The sequence below is a fragment of the Megascapheus bottae genome, chromosome 26 (genome assembly GCF_031878675.1).
Source record: "Megascapheus bottae isolate mThoBot1 chromosome 26, mThoBot2.hap1, whole genome shotgun sequence".
In the NCBI taxonomy this organism is placed as follows: Eukaryota; Metazoa; Chordata; class Mammalia; order Rodentia; family Geomyidae; genus Megascapheus; species Megascapheus bottae.
In genome coordinates this window covers 6,588,787-6,614,698 of record NC_143534.1, presented here as the reverse complement: position 1 = coordinate 6,614,698, position 25,912 = coordinate 6,588,787, and the positions used below count along the sequence as shown (strand labels likewise).

Here is a 25,912-nt window from a genome sequence, read left to right as displayed (position 1 = left end):
AGGTATCCATTGATCAAAGTAGAGAAGCAAGCTATAGCCAAAGGACAAGAAGAGCAAAAAAGGATTATCCAGACTCAGATGTCCCTTTTTACTGCCTTTTTTGTGTTGTTGTTGTTATTATTATTCCAAAGAAAAGATTCAAAGAAAAAGGAAAGGCTTTTACTTTTCACCTTCAAATACATCTAGAATGAAATAAAATAAATTTTCCTGTGAATAACCAGAAGTCCTTGGGGTCTCTATCCACCCAGTTCTATTCACAGAAGACTCAGGTTGCCCTGACTGGCCCCTAGCAGCCAGGATTCGAGGCTGTGTCACACCCCACAGCCCCACAGCAGCATTCTAACCAGTGAGTTTAATAACTGAACCTCCATCTCTCTCCATTCCCTCCCTCTCTATTTCCCTTCTATAGACTGAGGCTGCTGGCTGGAAGATAGAATAGCCCCACGCAGGGTGGAGAGGGAGAGAGCTCACTCTTTATTCTAGCACTTTCTACTAACTTCCGAGAGACATGGCCCAACCCAGATGCAGGCCGAGCACAGCTTTTCTTCCCTAGCTCTGAGGCTTTGGTCCTACCCTAAGAGAGTGCCATTTCTAAGCACCAGTAGGTTCTTTCCTCCTACTCACGGCCCCCTTTCTTCCTTCCAGCATGTGGCATGAACGTCCACCACCGGTGCCAGACAAAGGTGGCCAACCTATGTGGTATAAACCAGAAGCTAATGGCTGAAGCACTGGCAATGATCGAAAGCACCCAGCAGGTAGGGAAGGTGTTGAGTTGACAAACTCCCTATGTCACTACCTCAGTCTTTTGCTTGCTGGTCTGCAGCAGAGCCACAGGATATGGAGGAATGTACTTTTGAGCAGTTAACTCCCTTATCCCTAATACTGACACCAGTATTGGGCCTTGAACTTAGGGCCTGGGCGTTGTCCCTTTGCTCATGATTGGTGCTCTGCTATTCAGCCAATAGTTCTACTATTTTGGTCTTTTTCATGGTTAATTGGAGATAAGAGTCTCCAGCACTTTCCTGCCTCGGCTGACTTTGAACCCCTGATTCTCAGGTCTCAACCTCCTGAGTACAGAGGTTTACAGGTGTGAGTCATAGGAGCGCGAGATCTTAAATGGTTTGTGAGATGAGAAATGACAGGACCAAGTGAATTTATTGAACTCACTATCTATTATCCACTTTATTAGCTGATAAGGACTATGTAATAGCTTGGGGAGAAATAATCATTTATGGGTTCATCTCCAAAATTCCCTCAGAATGCTGAGTCCGGGGTGACCTTTCCCTGTCCACGCATGCCTTCGTGCCCACTCCGGCCTCACTCCTGCCTCTAGGAACAAATCTTCTTTGAGGCTGGGTGTCAGCTGTGGACATTACTTCTCCACTGACCTGTTCTCACTTGGAGAAAGAGTTCAGTGAGTCCCAAAACGTTGGAAGTAGCTGCGCACGCTGCACGAGTGCCTTACATACAGAAACTCTCATGGGATAAGGAATTCAGAGGGTGCTGAAGGACAGGTGAGCTTCAGGCATGCTGAGCATTTAGAAACCTTTCATAGGAGTAGGAATGGAACTCAGAGCCTTGTACTTGCTTTGCCCTTTGAGCCACACCTCCAGTCATTTTTCAGATGTGCTATGGTGCTTTTGAGCCAGGCCCATCTCAGCTGGTGATTTCCCTATACAGTGATTCCTGCCGTGTACCTGAGATTACATGTGTCCCCCACCAAGCCAGACTTATTAATAGGCATGGGGTCTTGCTAACATTTTGCTCAAGCTGACTGCTAACCTTCACCTCCCAAGGAGATGGGATGATAAATGTGAGCCACCTCACGAGGCCTGAATGGAGGAATCTTAAATGGCTTTTGTCCCCAGGAACAGCAAACTGAGCTGCCCCATCCACTACACATGGCTAGGCGTCTGACTCTCTGTCTGTTATCCAGGCTCGCTCCTTAAGAGATTCAGAACTCATCTTCCGAGAAGGTCCAGTTGAAATTGGTCTCCCATGTGCTATCCGAAGTGAAACAAGGCAACTCAACTTCCCGACCCCTGGAAAAAGAGGTAGTTGTTATAGTGGTCCACTAATGTCAATCACTGGTTTTGATCTGCCTCACCCTGAGTTCTGTGGATTTAAACTCTCAGTTCACCTCTTCAGTGGACAGTCCTTTCCTATTGAAAGATGTCAGATTCAACCACTAACCAAGAGGCTGGGACTTCTTAGAAAGGAAGTCTTGCTGGGGAAAGGAGGGTGGGAGGAAGAAGATTCAGCAGGGAGGAGCTACTGCAAGTCCTTCCTTAGAAAGTTACACTGTCACTTCCTGTCTGTATTGGATGGTTTTATTGAACTCTGTCCTAAAGTAAGATGGTGGGAAAATTTACAAGAGTTGGTCGTATTCTGGACCTGAAAGACTTTCTTTTAGGAAATTTAAGAGTCAAAAAAAGAATAGCCAGGCCCAGTGTCCTAAACACACATCACATTATGAAAGTTTATCTCATCCACTATTTTCCTTGTTACTTGATTCTTGGACTTGAATAGTTTCAGCATGCACTGAAAAAGGTCACTCTTGGAGTTAAGAAAGAATGCAAATGAAATTTTAAGTATAGAAGTAATATTAATATAGTATCATCATAGATAATACAATATAAAGAGAACTTCAAAAGTTTTCTCTTTCATTGGTTCTAGGATTTGAATTCGAGGCCTTGCTCTTACTAGACAAGTGCTCTACTATTTAAGCCACACTTCCAATTTCCTGTCCCCCCAAAAAAAGTTTTTCTATATGACTTCTGGCATTGGGCAATACTGAATGGGCATGCAAAGTCAAAAAGGAAGGTTTGAATTGGATCTAGGAAGGGCCAAGCAAGGAGGAAGATGGCACTTTAGCTAGAATCAACATAGCATCTCAAATTAAAAACTAATGAATAATGCAGTTGAGGTCTATAGCCATCTTCTGGGTTCCATATGTTCCTGACACACTTTTATGGGGTGACTCATGGAAATTGGCACCACTGTGTCCCCATAAGCCACACAGACAATTTAGAATCCTTTTTCTTCAATTTGGTTTAAAATCTTTATTGGCCCATGATCTGGTAGTATTTAAAAAATTTTTTAAGGTCTTCCTTAGTCTTCCATTGTCTTCAGATTGGATTAAAATTCCTATTGGTCCTGGATCTGATAGGATTAAAAAGCTCTTCCTTGTCTTTCTTTCACTGGTTAGAATCTGGCCAGGCTCACCTATAAGACAGGCCTTCACTCTGCTACAGCCACCACACCAGTGTAGTGCAGCCTCTGAACAGGAGGTGGAAGGGAGATGCGGATGGTCACCTCGAGGGTGGTGTTTAACCCTGACTTGCCACTTACAGAGCCTCAAGGAATCTCTTGGGAGTCACCACTGGATGAGATGGATAAAATGAGCCATCATTTGCAACCTGAACTAAACATAGAAAAACCATCCCAGCAGATGAAACCGAAAATCGAAGATTTTGTCTTGCACAAGATGTTGGGAAAAGGCAGTTTTGGCAAGGTATGTTACCATGCCACAGAATTCTGTGGACTCAACTGTAGAGATGTAATGCACTGTACAGAGGGTTTGTACAGGCGTGCTGGGGAGCTCGGATCTTTGGGCAACCAAGACACAGAAAGGTGCTTCATCTACTGCCTGTTTCGCACAGGCATTTTGTTGGATTTTTGTCTTGTATTGCCTCTTCTTCTAGCCTGGAGTATCCTTTTATTTCTTAGGTATTTTTCCCCCTGTACTAAATAATTTCAAGCTTGGATTCGTTTGTTTAGGCTACTGCCAGAAAATACTGAGTTATCTTGAATGATAGAAATTTAGTCTCTCACAGCTGCTAGGATGGTTTCTTCCAATAACTTTCTCCTGGTCTTTTTTTTTCAGTTTTTAAATTTATTTTATTGTAAGGGTGATGTACAGAGGAGATACAGTTACATAAGTAAGGTAATGAGGACATTTCTTTTTGAACAGCATCACTCCCTCCCTCACTTTTTACTACTCTCCCCACTTAACCCCCACAAGTTGTAATGTCCATTTCCAACATAGTGTCTAATGAGTATCACTGTCAAATTGGCACCCTCTATCCCATCATTTCTGTGATTCCCCTCAAAGGGTAGAGAAATAAAAAACATTGACAACAGGAAATACACCAAAGTAGGGGGGAAAAAGATAGAAAAAACAGAAATGCCTACGAACAGTACAAAAAAACCCCTCATTTGCATTTCTTGGAGTTCATATCAATAAGTACCATTTTAAATAGTCATATGCACATAGTTATTGAGCCCTTATGATCATCTCCTAAGAATATCCTCCCTCATTCTCAGTGTGCTAACGCTTACAGTGCTGTTAAATTAATGGTATCCAAGTCTTAATTGTTTTTTACTATCTATTGGATTAACTTGTAGATGTATAGACATATTCTAGTTATTACAAATGAAGGAAGCCATGCAGCATATGTTTCTTTGGGTCTGGCTTACTTTGCTTAATATAATTTTTTCCAAGTCTTTTCCATTATGAGTGGGGCAATGTCACTCTTTCTGATGGAAGCATAGAATTCCGTCGTGTAGATACACCACATTTTCTTGATCCGTTTGTCGTCTGAGGGGTGTTTGGCTGATTGCATATCTTAGTGATGGTAAATATTGCGGCAATGAACATGGTTGTGCTGATAGCATTCGTGCAGGCCGCTTTGTAGTCAGTCTTTTGAGGAAACTACACACTGCTTTCCAGAGCAGTTGAACAACTTACTTTCCCGCCAGCATCTGTTATTGATTTTCTTGATAAGGCCATTCTAACTAGGGTGAGGTGAAATCTCAGTGTACTTTTGATTTGCATTTTCTTTATGGACAGAGATGGTAAACCTTTCTTCATGTGTCTATTGGCCATTCTCATTTCTTCTTTGGAGAAGTGTCTCTTTAAGTAGTTAGCCCACATTTTGATCAAGTTGTTGTTTCTTTGAGGATTTGTTTTTGGAGATTTAATTTTTTAGATCTAAGTATATTTTAGATATGAGACCCTTGTCTGATGTAAAACTAGTTTTAAAAAACATCTCTCATTCTCTGGGCTTCCTATTTTTCTTTCTAGCCATGTCCTTTGGTGTGCAGAAACGTGCAGTTCAATGTAATCCCATTTATCCACCCTTTCTTTGATTTATTGTGTTTCTGGGTCTTCACAAGTTTCACACTGTGCCAAGAAACCCGAGTGTATCCGCTACCCCTTCCTTTAATGTTTTCAGGGTATCTGGTCTTACAATGAGGTCTTTAGTCCCTTTAGAACTGTTTGTAAAATGGGGTGATATGTGAGCATCTAACTTGAGCCTTCTGCCCTTGTGTAGCCAATTCTGCCAGCACCCTTTGTTGCTCAAGTACTAGGGGTTAAGACTCCAACATACAAAACAGAGACACACAGCACACAACATAACAAGTAGAGGAACAGGAGAAGGAAGTGAATGAGGAAGAGGAGGAGGAAAGATGAAGAAGAGGAGGAAGATGAATAGGAGGAGGAGAAAGAAGAGGAGAAGGAGGGATAACAGGAGGAAGAGGAGGAGACAACCCCTCTGTACATCACCTTTAAATAAAAATTTTAAAAGGAGGAGGAAAAAGAGAAGAAAAAAATGAAGAAAAGGAGGAGGAGGAAAAGGAAGAGGAGAAAAGGACATGGTGAAGGGGAGGAAGAAAGAACACAGAACTTACTAATGGGGCTCTTAAGTTGATTTACATTCATGGATGCAACTCGTAGGAAAAATTTACCTGGGGAACACAGCTCCATGAATTGGTTCATCCAAAGCCAATGTCATGCTGAGCACCCGCTCATCAGACTTTGGCAAGAAACTTTACTCTCTTTATTGAATAATAAACAAACTAAAATGCAACCAAGCCACCACCACAGGTCAATGACATGGGCTCCATGCGCTTGGATTTAAACACCCAAAGCATTGCTTTTCCACAAAAAATCTCGCTGCCCTGCACTCAGTGGCTGGCATCCACAAATCCTTTCAGCTCATTTCCACAATAATATGAATCACCACAGGCTCATTTGGTGTTAATCTGAGTGTAATAGGCAATTTTACAGCCCATCTTTATTATGATTTAGCAGCAATTAATGTCCAATTATAACCTGCTACCAAAAATTGAAAGCACTTGATATAGATGGAAATTGCCTTTTCAGCTTCTTAGTTATGACTGGTTTTAGGATGTTTCACTGAAAGAAGAAATTACCAAAAGCATACTTTTAATTGTTAATGAAATGTTTATCTTTCTGGGTTCCCATGTGGATTTCTACATTTGGACAAGGTGAATAAGACTTTCAGTTAAACATACAAGCCTCAGTAAATATCCCAAGGGTTGGCTTGGAACTCAGAGTTTCTCCACTATATATCTATATCAGGATGCCACTTTCCCCTGGGAACTGAGTTCCTGTACACTGAGGTGGCAGAAGAGAAAGGTCCAAAATGGGACTGTCATTTCCCCCTTTCTCAAAATACCAAGCATACTATGAAATGTGTGCTTCCTCTCAGGCTCACTATGAAAATTGGGGTTTCTCAGCATAATGGTAGCCTCTCAACTCCTGTTCTCAATCTACTTTTAAGCCTAGAAGAACATACGTCATGTTTTTTATTGTACTTTTTGTTTTAGTCCCTCTGTCACTGTTGTTGATTTCTGTACCCTGTGTCTGGTATATGTTTATCTGATTGGGGAGGGTACGAGAAGGGAAGGCATAGAAACAGAGGGATAAAGTGTGAAACTAAGATAAAGTGTTCAAGCAGTGAAACCCGTTAGACACTACCTTAGAAGTGAACTATATAACTTTGGGTGGGGGCAGGGAAGTTGGGAGGAGAAAAACCAGGAGAGAATGAGGGAGGCGGTGTTCACAAGGAAATATCCTCATTACCTGAGTTATGTAACTGTCACCCCTCTGTACATCACCTAAATTCTAAAACCAAGTTGCTTCTTCCCCTTCCTTCTAGGTCTTCCTTGCTGAGTTCAAGAAAAGCAATCAATTCTTTGCAATCAAAGCCTTAAAGAAGGATGTGGTTTTGATGGACGACGATGTAGAGTGTACCATGGTGGAGAAGAGAGTTCTGTCCTTGGCCTGGGAGCATCCGTTTCTAACACATATGTTCTGTACATTCCAGACCAAGGTACGGCTTCTGCTGAGCTATTCACCCCACCCCACCCCTCGTGCCCCAAGTGCAATGGCTGCGTTGACATCTTAGGTCTTATTTTGAGATCTTGGGTCCATAATTACCTTTTTACTTTCTTCACTCTCCCTTGTGTCCTTCCATCCAAAATGTGCCCCCTCGCCTAAACACCAAGGAGATCCTTCTTCTAATTTTCTAAAAACATTTGTAATTATCCTTAAGGAGTTGTGCACAGAGGTTTCTGTTCAAAATGTCAGTTAATGAGACAATGTATCTCCATCACCCCTTCAATCATTCTCTCCCAACCTTCGAGTTACCCAGCTCCATTTTCACACATGCACTCTGAATAGTGTCACAATAGTCATTCTCTCTATTCATCTGCCCTTCACTGAATGTTTCTGAAAGCCTGTCACGGGGCTTGAACTCTGGGCCTGGGCACTGTCCCTCAGCTCTTTTTGCTCAAGGGTAGCATTCTACAACTTTTAGCCATAGTGCCATGTCCAGTTTTCTGGTACTTATTTGGGTATGAGTTTCATGGATTTTCCTGACCAGGCTGGCTTTGTTTTGCTTTGCTTTGCTTTGTAAAGGTGATGTACAGAGGGTTTGCCGTGACTTCAGTCAGGTAATGAGTACATTTCTTTTTGAATACCATCACTTCTTCCTTTGTTTTCTCCCAGTTTTTTCCCTCCTGACTCCACTCCCCTACAAATCATATAGTTCATTTTCATTTCCAACACAGTGTCTAGAAAGTAGCTGAATTCATCCACCTTTGTCCCACTGTTTCTGTGCTTCCCCTTACCCTCCCCAAATCAGAACTAGGATCCTCAGATCTCAGCCTCCTGAGTAGCTAGGATTACAGGTGTGAGCCACCAGCACCAAAGGTTCATGATCTCTCTCTCTCTCTCTCTCTCTCGCTCTCTCGCTCTCTCGCTCTCTCGCTCTCTCGCTCTCTCGCTCTCTCGCTCTCTCGCTCTCTCGCTCTCTCGCTCGCTCTCCATAATAAGAGAGTTCAGTTCCAAAATACATTTGAAAAGAAAAGATCCCTTAACACAGTAAGGATAATGAAGATGCTGATGTTGTTGTTAGGAAATAAGGTTTGCTTAGATAGTCCCTTCCCACCTCCCTGGCAAAAACTGAGAATCTATACTACTTAAACACAGAATGACCAATGACCTCACTGGGATAAGACAAAGAAAAAAAAAGCACTCGCTTATCCCTTTTTTTTGGTTAGTTGTGGGTCTTGACCTCAGGGCCTGGACACTGTCCCGGAGCCATTTTGTGCTCAAGGCTAGTGCTCTACCACGTGAGTGCTTCCTTTGCGAGTGGTTAAGTGGACCTAAGAATCTTCCAGGGCCTTTTCTACCCTGACTGGCTTTGAACCACATTACTCAGATCTCAGCCTCCTGAGTAGCTAGGGTTACAGACGTGAGCCACTGGAGCCCAGCTTGCTTATCACTTTTAAGAAGTAAAATTCATTGAAGATTTCCTCTAGTTCTAAAATAACATCAAAATATACTTACATTTGGAAAATATATGAATGTATTCTAAAAATGAGTCACTCATAGCTCTTGGATTCAAAAGTACTGCAGACAAAATTTCCAATTTCTTTTCTTTCTTTGCCTTTCATAGTTGAGAGAACTTAATTATTTTATAAAACTATTCAGTAGAAAAAGTTCATTTTTCACATCAAACTTACAATACTGAAAATTTTGTCTGAACTAGGACTCCCCTGTGCTGGTGAAATACGCATTTCTTGGCATGAATATCCAGGGATGTTGTATTTAATAACTGGAGTAATAAATAGAGTGACATCTCAGAGCTATAAATCATTTACTATGAACCAAACTCACTTAATCTTTCTGGTAACTCCATCAAGTGGCCATTATTAGTGCCCATTTCACAGATAAGAGAATACAGGCATTCCCAAGGGACTCAGCAACCCTCTGACAACCACAAGTGGCTGTAATTAAGCAAGGGAAGCCAGGATGCTATTTTTCCATCTCTCCTCAGAGAAACAACCATGTCAAGGAATGCGTTTTAAAATTCATGACTGGGGGGGCAGGTCTGTTTGCACTTTCATTGTAAAGGAAAATAACTGTGCTAGTTGATTCAGGAAAAACCCAATGGGACAATTAAGGCAGTCTATGCCAACTGGGCTGTAATTCCTATGGCAAGGTACAGACCCATAGAATTCAGAATTTCTAGTACTCCCTAATTAGTCCATGGAAGGGAGAGAGCTTGAGTAATTAGAGTTACAGTGGAAATACAAACAGGCTGAGCTGGCTGATTTGCAGAATGCTATTTCTCTGCCTCCTCTTTCCTGAGACCTTTTTTTACACATGTGGATACATCTACACAACACAACGCAGCACAGCACAGCACAATTTTTAAAAGTACACAATTATTTGGGTTTGTTTATAGCAAATCCTTATATCCTGTTTTTCTAGGATGTCTTTTGTTTACACCTCAATACATGAGGGCTAAAAGGAGGACATGAAACTACTCCCGAATCAAAATTATACCACCCTTCCAACTTGCCAGCATAAGTAAGAACTCGGTGCTAGTGTGAGCACACTCACCTGCAGTGTTGTAGGTGGCCCATAGGGTATCTGGGTAAGACACTAACCTGGGACTGAAGCTCCGTCCCCACCCCACCTCCCACCCAAGACTCATTCCGGGCACTCTGGCGTGGCCAGCTCTGTGGTCTTGCTTGAATGGTGAAAGCCCTCCCTTCTCTCCCAGCCACAGACGAGTGCATGCCAGAAATACCGCCAGCTCCCCAGGTCTGTAATAATCAACCCTAACCTTGTTCATATGGACATGGTAATCTGTGGGCCTTTTCTTTAATAAGTGAACAGAAAGGTTGATAGCCCGGAGAAATCCACCCTGAAGGAAACCCTACCTGCTGCTAGAACCCCCCCTCCACACACACACACACACACACACACACACACACACCCCAGTGTACTGACAGTGTCATGGGAAGCAGGGGGACTGGAAAAAGGATACTGAGACAACACAATAGACCTGGCCCTACACACAACTAAAATCATGCCTTAGCAGCTGTGTGGAAGCTGGCAGGGCGTGAATGTCACCGAGAGCCCGCAACTCCATTTCCTCCTAAGCCCTGATTAGTCTCGCTTCAAGCTGTAAAGGTTAAGACTGTTAAAAAGTCGTCCCGTGAGGCGTTTTAGGTGCGAATGCGTGCAGGGACACACCTGACGGCCTCTACCAATTCCCTGATTGTTAGGAACCCTTGGAAATTTGGGGTGCTCGTGGAGATAAACGTTGGGTTGAAGCAGTTTTGTCTCACAGTTGGGGGCGTCTGGCCCGGATGGAGTCCTAGACCCCCACATTCCCACCCACAACCTGAGGACCCCCCCGCCTCAATCTGGAGATGCCATTTTGGGGGGCGCTAGTGAGGAACTAGGAACAGACTGCTCAGAAATGGTTGCTTGCTTCTGACATAAGGACACCAGGAAGGGAGAGTCATACAGCAAAATTTGAATACAAAGATGGGGCCCGGTCTCCTTTATCTTTGATGAGTGAGACCATTTGAACACGGTCAGTGGCAATTTACTAAGTGTTTCATCTTTCTGTGCCCTGGCCTGGAGCCAGAGCCCCAGCATGTTGATGGTGTATTTGTTTAACTCCATCTATCTTACACGTGACCAATTTCAAATAAGTGTATTATCGACACTGATTCCATGCTCAACAAGGCCCCATTGTGCAGCAGGAATCCAGGTTAGACCAGCCACCCAATCCACAGATCAAGGCACAGCCCTGCAGGAGGTCTGACAGGGCACTCGCTAGCTTCTCCAGTGGTGGATTGCAGCTAAATGTCGCTCTTTCCCAAGGCAATTTCAAGATGGAATGGGATTCATCTGAAATTATCTAACCTATTTTAAAAGTCAACCTGGTTTTTTTTTTAAAGAAACTACAAGTTACAGTCTTAAGGGAAGGAACTCAAAGACATAAGGCCACTGACCATTAAATGACTTTACTGAAATAAATTCTGGGAAATGGAAACATGGATTTTTTTTATTGATGGTGGTGATGTTGATATTTGTTTTGGGATTTGGAAGGGAGTTGGGTGGATTGTTTTGTTTTTCTTTATCCCTTTTTCTGTCTTTTGGAGGGCAAAGGGGTCCAAAAATGGAGGATGGAAGATGAAAAAGCACAACCATGGTATTCAGTGTATACTACATAGACTGGTGGGCAGGGATGGGAGTAAGAAACTGAGGAAAAAAGCAAAGGAGGGGTGGCATTGTCCAGAAAGAATTGGTGACTTTTGAAATGATACTCCCTCTGTATTACATCTTCATGATAAAAATTATATATATATATATATATATATTCTTTTTAAAAGAAACTACAATTGGGGATTTTGTTGTTTTTGTTTTTTTCCAGGAAAACCTCTTCTTTGTTATGGAGTATCTCAATGGTGGAGACTTGATGTACCATATTCAAAGTTGCCACAAGTTTGATCTTTCCAGAGCCACGTAAGAGCCCTACAAATCGGGGGGGAGGGGATGTTCTTATCCATCCACACGCAAACTGGTACCCACAGAACCACAGAATGCTTTCCCCGGGTGATATTTTTTTTTCCTCTTGCTTCTTCATTTGGCTTTCCTAAAACTCAGGGCCAGATAAACCCTTAGCAAGAGTATCAAACAAGCCAGTCGTTTCCCAGTTTGTGAGACTGGACTTTGACTCTGTCTTGTTGTCTTTTTCCATGTTTTAAAAACCCATACATAGCTTCTTGCTCTACTTAACATAATTGAGCACAGGAGCAAACACTGGCCCTTTGACAAGAAGGCAGTCAAACAGAACCGAATCTTCGAGGGGGCCGGAGGGATGAAGCTTTTGGCTGAGGTCTGTTCAGTGCCAAGGTGGAAGGCAGGCTCTTGGAGCATGAGAAGCAGGAAACAGGAAGAGACACTTGGTCTATCTGAGAATGACTCTTCCCTCTGAATGACATTATGGCTGTGTTTATCTGCACAGAGGGCAGTTAAATCCCACAGCACCTGCTGGCACCAGTTTCCATGTTCCTTCTCCCCATCTGGTAAACCCACTGTGGCAGACAAGCACGAGGGAACTGCCCCTATGGAGCTCATTGAAAAATTGAAGTCGTGGTAACTCCTTGGCACAAATACTTAACGATAATAATCAATAGAGATCTAATTTTTAAAGATAATACAAATACAATTCTTAAAACGATCGTTTTGAACCCAGGCACTGGGGACTCGTGTGTGCCTTTAATCCTAGTTACTCAGGAGGCTGAGATCTGAGGATGACAGCTTGAAGCCAGTCTAGGCAACAAAAAGGTGGAAGTAGAGCTACGGTTCAAGTGGAAGAATATCAGCCTTGAGCAAAGTAACTCAGGGAAATTGCCCAGGCCCTGAGTTCAAGCCCTAGTACCAGCAACAATAATAAAATAATAGTCATGTGCTAGGTTGCTATTATTCTTTATTTTTATTATCATCATCGTCATTGTTTATTTATTATTATTACTATTTACTTGCTGCTTACTACTCTGTCCATTCTGCCTGGCCACAAATGGTTTAAGTTGAAATGAAGTGGGTTGAACACATATTTGGCCCAGCGGTTCCTACAAAACTCTGCCTGCAATGGCTGTCTTGTCATGCCTAGTGACACAGCAGTCTTCAGAAAACCTCCACAAAGCACCTACTGAGTCATTTTGTGTCAGTCCACTGTCTGTCCAGCCCTGTAACAGGAATCCACCTTGGACATATGCTGTCTATCTGTTGTGTTCTGAGCACTTTCCAAAAGGGACACATAGTGCATCCTCCCATGAGAAGAATTCTCCTAGCAAATTTCCCTTCCACAAAGCTCTGCCTTGTATCCGACATAAACTCATTTCCTGTTAAGCCTGTCACCACTGAAGATGGTATCCGACATAACCTCATTTCCTTTCTTCCACCTCCCAGGGGTGTATCTCTTGCCTGTGTTTGAACATTGTCAGTATGAAAATAAACCAACCCAAGCCTGTTTGGAATGAGTGTGTATGACAGCTCTGGGCACTCCAAGCAGAGGCTAAAATAAACGGAGAAGTTCTTTTCCTGCTGTGTCACGCTGTCACATTCACTATCTATGTACTTTTATTAGCAAAATATGTCTGGACAAGCACAGTATAAAATACAAGAATAATCTCAGATGAGGGAATGGGACTCTCTGTTTTGTACTCTGAAGTCTCTGAGCCTTTGTTCCACAGAGTGACATTTTTCTTGTTTAAAAGAATCGACAGAATTTATGTGCAAATTCCATTTATTCTAGCATTGGTCATGCCTCATGTATCAAACCAAGTAGACTCGATTGTGTTCTGTTCACACATTCATGCTGAACTTTGTCTTTTCCTTCCTCTCCCCGGCCCCTCAGGTTTTATGCTGCTGAAATCATCCTTGGCCTGCAGTTCCTCCATTCCAAAGGAATTGTCTATAGGTAAATTGTGTTCCTTGAAAACAAATACTCAGCTATTGGATTCCCTGACCCCATTCATTTCGTGAGTGCCAGCCTGTGCGTGTGTTTTTGAGGTAGACCGTTTCCCCCACTGTCACCTTCCGCTCCTCGAGATTGACTACATGTAAATGTTAACAAGCAAGGGAGAGATTGCCATCTCCAAACTATGAATATTCCAGTCTTGTTCTACACCTTAATTTTGATCTTCATCCTTTTTCTCCCTTTCTCCTCTCTTCCCTCATTTCCACCCTCCCTCCACCTCCGGCTGTCTGACTCTTGTTTCCTCTCTCATGTTCCTCTTGTGTCCCCTCGTTGCCACCTCATGGAACCCCCATTCCTTCAGGCCATGTAGAAATGCTTAGGAAATGCTTTGCTTTGGGCTGGGAGAAGGAATTTCTTTCTGGAACATTCACACATTGATGCAAACTTGTGGGTCTATACTCTGTATAAAAGTGCATAAAACCTTTCCGGGGTCCTCATCCTTGAATCCACAATTTCTCTGTTTGTACAACATCATCTCACCCGGCTGCCCAAGCCTTTGGAGGAGAGCTATTGTAGGCCAGTCATCTTCTTTTCTCAAAAACACGCTTGACACCCACCATATAACTCTTCAAAAGCACAGTTGTCAGGTTCAAAGACCCACATCTTGGAACTGACAGGAACTCTCAGTAGTTACTTCATACCACGAATAGTACTGAGGGCACCACACACTGCCATCAGGTTACCACCATGCAACAAATGCAAGCCATGGCCATTTCATGTCCCTGAGACTTCCAAGTCCACGAGGACACAGACAGGAGACACGGAGATGGGAAACTTAGAAGAATATGAAAGCCGGTGGCAAGTTACAGAGAATCAGTTGAATTGTTTGTGTAAGCAAAAAGCAAGATTTCTTTAAGAAACCAGAGCCATCAGAAATCAACAAAATTTCTTGTTTGGTGCTCATTGTTTTTGCATGTCCTCTCTCTCCCTTCCTCCCTCCTGCCCCCCACAACTCTGATCTTGGCCTAATCACTATTTTACTCCGAATTTATACGCGAGTCTTCTCTCTCATCTAGGGCGAGTGCCACAGCAGCCTGGCATCTGCTCACTCTTGCCACCTAGCCGAGATAGTGTCCCACACAGCAATCTCACCATCCAAAAAGAGAAACTGGGCCGTCTGAAGATGGGGAGTGGGGGATTGGCAAAGCTCCCCGTGGGGAGCCCCTCTCCAGCTGGGAAGAACTGAGCTGACACCCACAACACTTCCTTTTCACCCAATCACAGTGAGATTATTTTTTCTTTCTGCTTTGCTTTGCTTTCCAGGGACCTCAAGCTAGATAACATTCTCCTGGATCGAGACGGCCACATCAAGATTGCGGATTTTGGAATGTGCAAGGAGAACATGATAGGAGGCGCAAAGACAAACACCTTCTGTGGAACTCCTGACTACATCGCCCCGGAGGTGAGCTTGAGGTCCCTCACCTGTCCTTGCCCTCCCCGCCCTGTCCATGACAGCACCTCCTTTTCATCCCAAGGCTTTCCATCTCTGGTTTGGACATCAGTACTTGGTGTTTGGGAACAAACTCTTGCTAGATGCCTATGCATAGCTACTGTGTGACCTTCATGCAAGGTCAGGCACCCTACTGACCATGCCTCTCCAGAGCTCAAAAGTCAGGCATCTTTATCAGTCACGGCTATGACACCGCACCCCCCACCGCCTCAAAACATCACACCAGGCTCAAAGCAGCCAGAAGGAATTGCTGGTGAAAAACCAGATGAAACAGGAACCCACCATAGCCAAAAGGTGTAATGGGAAGGTCAGAGGAACTGATCTCAGGGAGAATGGGAGACAATGCCAACTTCCCTCTCTCTCATCTGATTTCCTCTTCTGTTACCTGGGTGTGGAATACGATGCCAAAGTGTTCTTACAGACGCTCAGTGTCGCTTCCACAACTTCAGTAATATTACTGACAATCATCATCGTCATCTCTGGACTGACAAACTACCTGGTCCTTCCGTAACAGTATTTGTTCTAGTAGCTCTGTGTGTGCGGGCATGCGTGCATCTGTGTGTGTGTGTGGATGTGCGTTTGAATCTCCTTACATGAGTGAATACTGGTTCCAAAGTCTGGTAGTTTCTTATTCCATGTTTTTAACTTTTTAATTTGAAGTAACTAGAGATTTCCCAGGGAGATGCAAGCACAGTGCAGAAATAACTCCCAGTTTCCCGCAGTGACAGCCTCTCCCTTAGCTGAGGTCAGGTATGAAACCCGGGAAGTTTGCATTGGTACAGGTGTGCGTGCCTGTCTGACACTTCCTCCTCAGATGGATTTGAGCCCATCTTCCCTTTAATAGACAAGGCCCAGTCCAAAAGACCGACATGTGAAAGGCCTTAGGAAGAATGAACGAATGACTGGATGAACTGGCAAATGGAGAACAAGCATCGGATCAGACACACCACCCTCATTTCGCTCATAAAACAGTTTCAGCAACAAACCCCTGTCATTGCCCATGCACCTACTGGTTTTGAACCTCAATCCTTAGATCTCAGCCTCCTGAGTAGCTAAGATTACATACATAAGCCTCCAGCCCACCTAACTGAGGGACTTTAAATAAATGAGAATCGTAGCCTCTGCAAGCCTCATCATTCTGCCCAGATAAAAGTTCCTCAGGGAGTTCTTATACCTGTGTACACATTGTGTGGAAATACCTGTCCTGCTGATGACATGTCTTAGAGTTCCTTCCAGGAATATTATTTGCATTAGATTCTGGATTCCATTTTCCTTCTTCCTCCAAATAAAAGACTGAGGGGTTTTTTTTTTTTCAACATCACCGATAGCCTAGAAGGCTTAATTTGCACCACAGCTGTCTCTTGTCCTGCACAAATTCCTTTTCGTTTTGCTCTGCCAAAATGAAATTGTTTACAAAAACCACCATGACTTGGAGCTGAGGAGCTGATTCAGATTGCTTATGGCACCCCCTTGTGGTGAGGCTTTGGAGTTGCGTGTGGACCTCGTTTCATTGGGCAAACGAAGCTGAAATAAGTTTTGCAGATTAATTACATGCCTGGGTTTTTGAGACCTCCCTGTAGATTATTCCTTCGGGCAGTTTTTCTTTCTCTAAGTTTGAGGATGAATTTCCATATGCAAATACTGAATGAAAGCTAGCAGGTAGCATTTTTATACTAGAAATCAGTGGCAGATTGCAGAATTCCATGTGCTCCTCGATGTTGTTGACTTTTCACACGTGAGAACAAGGCCATTCACGCAGGTGTTTATTGCAGCAACTTGACTTTCCCATGTTTCATTGGGTTTGTGTTAGGGATACTATACCGATCCATCCTTAAGATCCCTCGTGGAATTATATTAGGGACTGATTTGTTTCAACTAACCTAATTCCATTCATTTCCATCCATGTCACCCCAAATGGCAGAGTTTCCCTCCTTCCTTTTGTAAGACTGAATAGTATTCTACTGCATATGTGTACCATATTTTCTTTATCCTTTAAGGACAAGACCTTGTTGGGTGGTGTCTTGAGATGCTTGATGTGTTCAAATATTGTTTGCAAAGACTCAGGAACAGTAGAGTCCCGTCAAATACATGGGCTTGGGTTTCCCATCAGAGGCAATGCAGAATCTAGACATGTACCAGCTTTCTTGCTTCTAATATCTGCCACCAACATGCCTCACCTCTCATTTAGATGGGAAAATTGAAACTAGGGGCAGGATTCTGCCATTTCACTTGAAGACAGAGGAAGAGTAAAACATTTATCCAAGCTCAAAAATGTTGACATTGGGCCGGGAGTTTGGCCTAGTGGTTAAAGTGCTTGCCTAGCATGCATGAAGACCCAGGTTCGATTCCTTGGTACCACATACATAGAAAAAAGCCAGAAGTGGTGCTGAGGCTCAAGTGGTAGAGTTCTAGCCTTGAGAAAGTCCAAGGACAGTGCTCAGGCCCTGAGCTCAAGCCCAGGACTGGCAAAAAAAAAAATGTTGACATTGTGCTGGCAGGAATGGGGGTATAGTAGGAAGAGACTGAGGCATTGTTAGTGAGGAGAAAAATTAGTGCAACCCCTATGGAAATCAATATGGTGATTTCTCAAAAAACCAAAAGTAGAACTAATATATGATCCTACTGTACCACACTTGGGTATTTATATGAAGGAATCTAAGTCACGAGGCAATAAGACAATAGAGATTTCACGCCCATGTGAATTGCACTATTCACAATAGCTAAGTTTTAGTAAAAACTCACCAACAGATGACCAGAGAAAATGGGATACATATGTGCAATGGAGTTTTATTCAGCCATAATGAATAAAATTATGTCCTCTATAGAAAAAAAAAAGAGGTGGATGGGACTGAAATCCTTGACCAAGTGGCTTTAAGGGGTGTTGTCAGGGAAGTGGTTCAGAGTGGTAGAGCACTAGCCTTGAGCAAAAGAGCTCAGAGACAGCGCCCAGGCCCTGAGTTCAAGTCCTATGATAGACAAAAAAATGTTTCCAGTCATCACCCTCATCTGTTAATTATGTCCTGGTCTTCTGGTCACACAGATCTTGCTGGGTCAGAAATACAACCATTCTGTGGACTGGTGGTCCTTTGGCGTGCTCCTTTACGAGATGCTCATTGGCCAGTCACCTTTCCATGGGCAAGATGAAGAAGAACTCTTCCACTCCATCCGCATGGACAATCCATTTTACCCACGATGGCTCGAGAAAGATGCCAAAGACCTTTTAGTGAAGGTGAGAAGCAAGGGCAAAGAGGTTTTCGGTGAGATTTATATTAGATTCTCTGCTCAGTCCAAGTGCTCTCATGCATGGCTAGATTGTAACTTAAACATGGTAGAGCAAACCTGCTGGTACTGGACTGGACCTAAGTGGACTTAACTTACTCCCTGCCTATTGCAACTGAGGCTTCAACACTGTGACTATTAAGTAGAAACATCCATTTAAGAAAAACATCCTTGGACATGATTTACAAAAGAAATGCCCCAAAACTATTTCCATGACTTTTGAATGTTCCTACTTGGAACTTTCGTAATAGAGTTGATCCATTAAGCAGTGTGTGTCAGTCCTGTTTATCTTCCCTGCCTCTGGTTGAAATTCTGGACAAGGTACATGAATCTTCTCTTTCAGTCTCAGATAAAACGCCATCTTTTATCCCTCTAAGTCCAAAACCCTGACTCAGTTGAGAAATTGAAGCTGATCCCGGCCAAGATTATCTGCCACCACATGAATCTTCCCAGCAAAGCTTAGACTTCCTCTGTTTTCCGGTCAGACATCGTGTCTGTCGCATGCTCATTTTTGGAGCAGTGATTGTAGGCATGGCTGTCCCTGGTCCTTTTTTTCTCCAACTCTTCAGTAAGTGGAAGCTAAAAAAGGAGGGAGGAACAAGAAGAAAGACTAGTCCTTGCAGGATTGGATGGTTTTACATTCCATGAACCTAGCAGAGGCTCAAAGCTCAGTACTTTGGTTGGAAACCTTAATAGGCTCTTTTGAAGTAGTCAGTCTTGGGGACATTTTGGAGAGAAACTTTTGAGAGACAGCCTATTCCGCCCATTGCTTGCCTTATGTACCACACCAAAAGCTAATTGAGCAACCCTCGTTCCTACTGTTTTTCCTACACAGCAGAATGTCTCAAGCTGTACTTAAAATATACACAGACCAACTCTGCCTCTCTCCCCACATGACGTCCAAGTGGTGCCTTAAAAAGAGGAACACAGGGCTGGGAGTTTGGCCTAGTGGTAGCGTCCTTGCCTAGCATGCACGAAGATCCGGGTTCGATTCCTCGGCACCACGTACATAGAAAAAAGCCAGAAGTGGTGCTGAGGCTCAAGTGGTAGAGCTCTAGCCTTGAGAAAGTCCAAGGACAGTGCTCAGGCCCTGAGCTTAAGCCCAGGACTGGCAAAAAACAAAAAAGAGGAACATAAGTTCTCAGTACAAATCCTGGAAGGATAGATAGACTAGTACCACTTAAATCTAGAGTTCACCTTGAGGGCAGAAGTCAGGCATACACCCATGGCAGCTCAGACTCCTTTCGATTTCTAAAATCTCATAATTCATTGACTAAAAATAAAAAAAAAAACCCTTAACATTGAATGAAGCCATTTTGGGATTTTTTTTCACTCTCTGAAAAAGGGAAATAGGATAAGATCCTTCTGTATCATAAGTAACTTGTGGGTTTTTAAAGCTTTGAAAACTATTCCCAAGTTCCTCTAAGGGCAGTTAAATGTAAAGGGATTACCTTTCCACCTCTCTCAGACAAGTGTCAACTTGTCTGAGGCACTAGAGATTTGGGGGAAACTTCAAAAGCTCTCCCTAGGAATCGAGAGATTGAAGCTGAGTGGTGCTCACACGGCCTCACAGAATCCTTAGCGAAAGGTTAATGGAACCCCTGAACCAGTATCATTCACCAGTTGTTTTCTGACTGTGAGCCAAAAACACAAATAAAATTTAGAGCTCCAAAAGGACCAATCAAATTCACTTTTAATGACTGGACATGCATAAAAGGAAATCGAATTCCAAAATTAGCCAAGGGAGGGCGGAAGATGGCATCAATAAAAACCTGCGAAAGGTATTTTTCACTGTTTCAGTGGCCACATGGAGCTTACCCCTGGCTCTATCGTGGGCTTGATTACTTTGAAGGACTTAGTGCTCCATTCTAGTAATACAAGTTCCAATATTACCGTAACTGCTGTGTGTACTTTACCTTTGGGCCTACGAAGGAGAAATGTGCATCAAAGACCAGGCTGATGAAGGAAGATGGAATGATGACACCTGACACTCACTTTTCCAAGTTAATGTTGACACTCACCTGCTCTTTAACAGGCTTGGCTGGTTTAATTCCATTTGAAACACTTTCCAGCTTCTGTCCTGTCTTTCCAGCATGCATTTCGACTTCACTGGGTGAAATGACAGGGCAAAGAGGAAAACAGAGCTGTACCCGAGTGTGGGGAAAGGCAGAGTGTGGGGAAAGGCTCAGTCAGGGAGGAGAGCCTCACCCATCTTCATCATCGTGATGAGTAGAAGACACTGAGGGTAGAAACCCAGGAGTCTGGGATGCTCAGAAATCCATACCCCGACTTGACAGGAATGGTTTATTCCTACATCCGCTGCCCCTTCTCTGCCCCTCTGCAGCTTTTTGTGAGAGAGCCTGAGAAGAGGCTGGGAGTAAAAGGTAACATCCGCCAGCATCCTCTGTTCCGGGAGATCAACTGGGAAGAACTTGAGAGAAAGGAGATCGATCCCCCATTCAGGCCTAAAGTGGTAAGAACTCTGGCAAACCCTGACCCATCCAGGCCATCCTTGCTCCTTCCACCCCTCCCCCCTCCCCCGCCTCTCTCCCCCTGAGTGCAATGTGTGTCTTCAACCACAGGATGTGGGTAGAGGGGCGTCGAATGCTCTTGCTTGCAAAATTAAATCTCTATAGTCCAGAAGTCCCTGTAAAGTTGTCTGTAAACATTACATACAGATGAGTCACCTTAGAGATCATGGCTTCTGTGGCTGATTTTGTTTTTCCTCCCCTTTCCCTCCCCCTTAAACTTCAATCAAGAAATCACCCTGCGACTGTAGCAATTTCGACAAAGAATTCTTAAGCGAGAAGCCCCGACTGTCCTTGGCCGATGGAGTTCTGATCAACAGCATGGACCAGAACATGTTCAGGAACTTTTCTTTCATGAATCCAAGCATGGAGGGGTTCGTCTCCTGAACCTCATAGACTGGAAGGGTCTCCTTCCCTCCGGGAACTGGTTCGAGTAACACTTCTTGGGTTCCTTTTGCAAGATGGAAGAGCGAAGAAACACTCAATAGAGATGGAGATCTTTTAGCTCCTCACATGATTTTTTTTTAAATCTGTAGCAGAAACCAACTCTGCTTTCACTAATAACAACACCTTGTGCTGTTGTGTTTTTTTTTAATCTGCTGGCATCTTTCACAGCTGCCATTGAAGTGAGGTCGTTACTAACCCTAGTTATTTACTTGAAAAAAAAAATGGCTCTCCACACCGTGAAAGATTTGAAACTTAATACTGCGTTAAATGATGGCTCTTCACTTGAGTACCAACTGCTCCTGGATGAAATGCTTGCTGAATCAAGGAGCAAGCTGAAATCACTTCTCAAGATGGAAATAGCCCATTGCCTGGTATCCTGTGGCTCAGAATCAGCCACAGCCAAGGAGCGACCAACCCCTCTCATTCTGTGGGTGTCTATGGATGTGTAAATGGCTGGGGGTAGGGACTTGGTGAGTTTTCATGGGATTCTTCACAATAAACACAGCTTGCAACTTGAGATGTATGGACCTGTTCATTCCGATTGTCCATGACATTCCCAGGAAATGAGAAGTATGGCAAATGGACAGAGCTCATGACAAGGACAAGAAAAGTTAACTAGAACACTCAACTCTGAGTATCTTGTCCATAAAGAAATTAAGTTTACAGTCCAACAAAGAGAGTATCATAATCCAGGCACTGGTAGCTCATGCCTGTAATCTCAGCTACTCAGGAGACTGAGATCTGAAAATCACAGTTCAAAACCAGCCCAGGCACAAGAAAGTCCATGAGACTCTTATCTCCAATTAATCACCAGAAAACCAGAAGTGGTGCGTGGCTCAAAGTGGCTGTGCACTAACCTTGAGCTGAAGGGCTCAGGGGCAATGCCCAGGCGCAGAGTTCGAGCCTCATTGAGAACTATAAAAAGAGAGAGAGAGACAGAGAGTATCTTTTTACTCCTCCTAAGACCCTGCTGTCTCCCATGACTTGGCTAATTTCCATATCTAGGTAGCCATTTATTACCATCTTCACATCTCAAGGCAAAAAAATTAAAGAAATGAAGTGCACAATTATTCAAAGATTAAAGAGAACCTGTCTCATTATACCATTACTAGGGATATCATGGCAAGTCTGAGTATCCTGAGAGATAAATGATCATGCATGGTATAGGTAGTCATCAATCTTATTTAATCAGAAGTCTAATTATACATTTCAAAGTAGTTGTGTTTGTATGTTTTGATAAAAATGTTGTGACTTAGGACAAAGAGGTAGATGTATAAAATGGGATTTTAAAACAAAAAGATACCTCTTAATAGTTTAATTTCTTGTAACTTGCCCTCAAAGAACTTGCTTCTGTCACGTTGATCGTCAAAATGTAACCAATGTTGAATGGATGTTTTAAAATTTGGAAATCATTAAAAACTCCCCAAATGGCTAAGACATTCTATTATTCCTCTTTTGTCGAATGTTTTATGTTTAATTAGCAATGAGTTGCACAAAGGGATGTCATTTTTGACTCGTCTATGTATGCACACAATGAATCTTGATCATGTTGGTAATGATGGGACCAGTAGCTCTTTATTGTACAGTGGATAAAAAGATCAAACCCATTGCTGAAAACAGTCTATTTATTTATTTTATCCTAATTATTAGTGCATATTAATTGTACACAGCGATGGATTTCACTGCAACACTTCCATACGTGTTTTGGTGGAATCTACCTTCCCAACTACCTTCTTTTGCACTGTCTTCTCTTCCCCTCCCTCCCCTCAGTCCTTACCCTCTTCTCTAGTAAGTTCTACTACTTTCAGGTTGCCTTGGTTTAAATATTACATTGGCTTCTGCGGAAATCACCTGTCCCATGTCTTTCTCCATCCTGTTTATTTGGCTTCACGACCTGACCTGTAGTTCTACCCATTCTCTTCCAAATGACTACAGTGTCATTCTTCTTGATGGCCAAATGGTACCCACTGGTACCAAAATGGTATCTTTCATATTCTTGATCCATTCATCCATTGTGGGGGATTGAGGCTTTGAAGTTGGGGGGTTATGACTTTTTTAAAGAAACATTCTTTTCTACATATTTTTGTTATTTTTTGTCATGCTTATATACTTTCTACCAAGGGGAAAAAACTTTGGACACCTCTTAAACCCATACCATTTGAAGCACAATTCAGAGCCCGGGACAAATTAGCCAGGGCAGACTGACACCTTGTTAACAAAGCAACAGGCAGACTGGCTTACTGTTCCCTGAAAGGCTTAAAAGAGAAAGACATCTATTCCAAAACCATTCTATTACTGACATGAGTTCAAAGGTTTATTTACTCTAAAGCTTTTATATTTTTATCAGAATTCAATTCCTTGAGCTATATTGGCTAATCCCTTTAAAAAGTTTTTTTTTCCAGTTAAAAGGGACAGAGGAAAACACTTTCTTATTATTGACACTTGCTCCATAGCTGCTCTGGGACTTTGACCCCTGCAGTAACTAAAATCAAACAAAAGCTGGAAACGCTGGTGCTATTTTTTTCTACTTGATTTGCCTCCCCACAAACGGCTCTGATGGACCCCTGAGTTTATGGGATCTGGCCATTTTCTGCTCTCATTTGTGATTTTACAGCCCAGTTTGTGACAGAGAAAAGTTCATCTCTTGGACTAAATTCACTGGATACCCAGAGACATGAGCACCTGGCATCTGGCCTCTGTTCTGATTGGCCACACCTATGCCATGGGAGTCTGCAGAGTGGGCAAATGGGATGGGGAAAAGGAAGGAAAGGAAGGAAGGAAGGAAGGAAGGAAGGAAGGGAGGGAGGGAGGGAGGGAGGGAGGGAGGGAGGGAGGGAGGAAGGAAGGAAGGAAGGAAGGAAGGAAGGAAGGAAGGAAGGAAGGAGTGAACAAGGGTGGGAGGGAGAAAGAACAAGAGAGGACAGGAGAGAGAAAGAGGTGGGGAGAGAAAGAGCTGTAACAAGAGAGTCCAGATGTGACATCTGATCCTGTTTCATTCTAAAAGACCCAATCTACCAATATCCACCTGCTGATAATCAATGACTGTTTATTTAGTAGAGAGTTTTAAACAGATTCCCTCAGTTCAGGGTCACGCCTGTTTCCAGGGGTAAGGAAAGCAGTTTGGGACATAGTCTCAGGGACTCTAATTCCCCCTCTTCATCATGCCTGTACCCACATTCCATCTCACCAGTGGAAACAGGCACTGTTCTTAGGCAATAACTAAAAATCTCAGAGCATTGTGCTCTTTTCACACTGCCTGCTGTCTACAGACACAGGAGGCCTTCCCTCTCCTTTCCCTCTCCCTTCCCTCTCCCTTCCCTCTCCCTTCCCTCTCCCTTCCCTCTCCCCTAGCTACACGCAGCACAGACAGAGTGCTACCGGGGTTTGCTCACATCTCCTCTATAAAGATGCTGGGGGTGGGAAGAAGTCATGACGTCCTAAGCTGCCATCCAGGAGGAAGCTAGGCATTCACCTTCATCCAAACACTGCAGGCAGAGATCTGAATCTCTGAGAATCTCCGAGTAGTGGATCCTAAGAACGAGACAATGGAAGCCTGACTCTGGTGACTCACCCTTGTAATTCTAACTACCCAGGAGGCTGTGAGCTGAGGATCATGATTTGATGCCAGCCTAGGCAGAAAAGGCCCCTGGGACTCTTATCACCAGTTAACCAGCAAAAAGCCAGAAGTGAAGGTATGGCTCAAATAGCAGAGCACCAGCTGTGAATGAAAAGGACAGGTGAAATGGAAAGAGCCTGAGTTCAAGACACACACACACACACACACACACACACACACACACACACACACGTTAATATAAATCTGTAACTGATCACACTAAAGTGAGCAATACTAATTTTCCACGATGATGACCTAAAGAGGCTGAATCCACATCACCACTCTCGGTGTCTTCATTCCCAAGGTGCAGATTCCACATCTGGAATTTAATGATCACATATGCTGTGATGACTGGGTGCCCAGACTTTCACCAGGGGAACTATAAGCCTGTGGTGGTTCCTGCTGTCTCTGATCTCCATTTGTTCATCAATGCTTCCATTCAGGTCTCTTCTATAGTATATGACAAATTAACGTCGCTGGGTAAGAATACAATCACAAACATAACTGCTAATTCCCTGTCTCTCTCTCTCTCTCTCTCTCTCTCTCTCTCTCTCTCTCTCTCTCTCTCTCTCTCTCTCTCTCTCTCTCTCTCTCTCTCTGTTTCTCTCTCTTTCTCCCTTTAATCTGTCATGAGGCTTGAACTCAGGGCCTGGGCACTATCCCTAAGCTCTTTTGCTCAAGGCTAGCACTCCACCACTGGAAGCCACAACCCTCCACTTCCAGTTCTTTCCATCTTTGAGTGGTTAATTGGAGATAAGAGTCTCTCAAGGACTTTTCTCTCCAGGATGGCTTCAAACCCTGATCCTCAGATCTCAGCCTCCTGAGTAGCTAGGATTACAGCCACCAGCTCCCAGCTCCAACTCTGAAGTTTTAACAGAAGCTTCTGCCACAATGCAAATGGTAGTCCATGAGCCACGTGGAATAACCA

At 43.4% G+C, this 25,912-nt stretch overlaps 1 protein-coding gene across 4 annotated transcripts in view; it reads left to right on the top strand.

Moving 5' to 3' along the window:
• Positions 1–21,885, top strand: part of Prkcq (protein kinase C theta) — a 73,470-nt gene extending 51,585 nt beyond the window's left edge. For 2 of the 4 annotated variants that reach the window (XM_090318854.1, XM_090318855.1), the window contains 10 exons: positions 646–755; positions 1,937–2,057; positions 3,354–3,514; positions 6,969–7,142; positions 11,553–11,644; positions 13,542–13,604; positions 14,928–15,066; positions 18,155–18,343; positions 20,738–20,866; positions 21,153–21,885. In XM_090318854.1, coding sequence (XP_090174980.1) covers positions 646–755; positions 1,937–2,057; positions 3,354–3,514; positions 6,969–7,142; positions 11,553–11,644; positions 13,542–13,604; positions 14,928–15,066; positions 18,155–18,343; positions 20,738–20,866; positions 21,153–21,308 — 1,334 coding nt within the window. In that variant the 3' untranslated portion in view covers positions 21,309–21,885. The remainder of the gene's footprint in view (positions 1–645; positions 756–1,936; positions 2,058–3,353; positions 3,515–6,968; positions 7,143–11,552; positions 11,645–13,541; positions 13,605–14,927; positions 15,067–18,154; positions 18,344–20,737; positions 20,867–21,152) is intronic. The other 2 variants (XM_090318853.1, XM_090318856.1) reach the window with 1 other exon arrangement.
• Positions 21,886–25,912: the final 4,027 nt, after the last annotated feature.